At 49.8% G+C, this 2,475-nt stretch overlaps 1 protein-coding gene across 1 annotated transcript in view; it reads right to left on the minus strand.

Moving 5' to 3' along the window:
• Window positions 1–2,475, minus strand: part of CAMTA2 (calmodulin binding transcription activator 2) — an 87,849-nt gene that overhangs the window by 23,769 nt on the left and 61,605 nt on the right. Inside the window, exon 15 of the mRNA XM_018572585.1 lies at window positions 56–332. Within this exon, the coding sequence (XP_018428087.1) occupies window positions 56–332 (277 nt within the window). The remainder of the gene's footprint in view (window positions 1–55; window positions 333–2,475) is intronic.

A 2,475-nucleotide genomic window follows, 5' to 3' on the forward strand; every position in this document is an offset into this window, starting at 1 on the left:
GGACACGCAGGTTGAGGAAACAGCAGAAGCTCTGGACCCCGAAAGGTGTCATTACCGGTGTCTGCACTTGTAGACAGTGGGGAGAGCCCTCGGCCAATCTCCTGGCTTCCAATCAATGAGTGCCAACTGACGGAATGCAACTCGGTGAAGTTTCCCGGCGCCGCTTCCTGCCTCTGCATCTCCTCTAGAGTGGAGGCCAATTTGACGTGTCCTCGAGAACGGGCCACTCCAAGAGGAAAGCGGCCCAAGGAGTCTGGTATAGAGAGAGCCCGGCAGTCCCAGCGGAAGAGGAGGGTGGCAGCTTCCGTGTGCCCAAGAGCGCAGGCCCACATCTGTTACACAGAAAAAACAGACGAGAACATAAGTTTAATAAAAATAAAGCAAATAAAACCTGAAATCACAAAGAACATAAGTCAAGTATCATAAAAAGATAAATATGACTGGCAACAAAAAAAAAAAAAGCCATAAACAACTTATATTTACATCAAGTTGGAAACAGACTGACGTCCATCAAGTTCTAGCTCTCCCTTCTCCTGCGGTTTTGGTCAAGAGAAGATAACCAACCAATGGGGCGACTGGTCAGAATTCTGGCACACAGGAGGAAAAAAACAATTCCTGACGCCCCAAGTGCTGACGGCTCAGTTCCCTGAATGAACATATTGCTCTCTTAGCATTTAGTGATGATAACTTTGGATCTAATTAGTTGCAAGAAAGACAACCCGTGTGCCAGGGAAGAATAGCACGTCGTCCTGATTTCAGTTTCTTACGCTCATAGTTGTACTGCTAATGGCAAGTTAAAGCGGAGCTCCAGGTGGAACTTATTATGCATGCTTACACTGGATCAGCTTGGCCCAATGTCAGGCCCCGTTTCCCACTGCGCGATATGCAAATCGCGCGTTTGTCGCGCGATTTGCATATTGCACGACATCGCGAGATTTGCCGCGCGATATCGCGTTCAAGCTTGCATTGAGCAAGCTTGAATCGCGGCTAAATCCGCTCCAAAAAGGGTCCTGCTGTAGCGACACACGACCCGCAACAGCAGGACCCTTTGCCCCATTGAAATGCATTGGAGCGCGATATCGTGCGGTAATTTGCCGCGATATCGCGGGAATTACCGCGCGATAAATCGCTCAATGTGAACGGGGCTTAAAGGTGGCCATACACTGCGTAATTAAAAAAAAGTACGATCTGCCCATCTTGGACAGGCAGATCGTACTTGCGATGACCGCAATGCTGAACGGGCAGTGTGCGCGTGCGTGCGGCATTTGTCTCCAGAGCATCATTCAAACCAGCCGAAAATCGTAAGATTTTCGGCTGGTTTTTCTAGCATGCTCCTTAGACAAAAGACGTGAGACCATGCAGTAGAAACGGTCGCACGTCTTCATTCACACTGCACGATCGCGGGATTTCCCGCGATTCTCGTACGAGAATCGTGCAGTGTATGGGCACCTTTAGTATGCATATGCTAATACCTGATCGACCCATGGGGGATCCTCTAAAGCAGTGGTTCTCAACCTGTGTAACCTCAGGATCCACATTTGTCCTTGGTCATTAAGCTGCGACCCAAGTCGCACTTCAATGGAACGCACGGCATCATCTGATGATATGACGTTTTGAAATAAACGAGCACTGTGGACTACATTACTCTTGGTGTGCTGGTGACATCCATCTACCTACATTATCTGGCGGCGCCATTCGCAGTCATTACGATCATCCCCCCCCCCCCCTCATTTAATTGGCATTTTCCGGTAAGGAGTGCGACAAGGTATCTCTACGTTTATTCAAATGAGTGGCAAAGCAACGCACCTCCAACACCAAAATGCGTAGTAGGTGCTATTGCATGGTACAGTGCATTAATCCCGCAGGACTGTTCGATTAACAATGTACTGGTGTGAACAGGCCCTCAAAAACACTGACAGACACACACAACCACAATCTCACACACACTACAATAACATTTTTTTTAAAGATGCACCCGGTCTCCCTACCGTACGAGAACTGGAGCGGATCCTCAGCCTGGGGTCCAGTGTGGGCTGCTGTGCTGTGACATCCATATGTGCATTGCTGGTACAGCTCCCTTGCACTCCCTGTAAAGGTTTCGGGAGCCAGAATGTGACGTCATTCCAGTCCAGGCACCTCTACAGGACATGCGAGGAAGCTGTAAGCGATGCACATATGGATGGAGCCCCGTCCACTCCACCTGAAGCCGACACTCGGCGTCGAGCAGCATATCAATGGCTGTTTGGTCGAGAACTGACAGTGCTGCACCAGGGGGAGGCTGAGAAGTTTTATCAACAGACACAAGGTGTTCTCTGATTGGACGAGTTATGGATCGTGACACCGTCACCCCTTTTTTTGCACAGCATGTTGACCTCCTCAGCCACACACGGGCTTTCAGTGACATCAATGAGGTGGGTGGGCCAGGCCTTGTACTTGACAGCTGCCAATTACCGCCAATGGCAGCAGGTGCCACTG

Source organism: Nanorana parkeri, unplaced genomic scaffold, assembly GCF_000935625.1.
Source record: "Nanorana parkeri isolate BGI_ZX_2015 unplaced genomic scaffold, ASM93562v1 scaffold2079, whole genome shotgun sequence".
NCBI lineage: Eukaryota > Metazoa > Chordata > Amphibia > Anura > Dicroglossidae > Nanorana > Nanorana parkeri.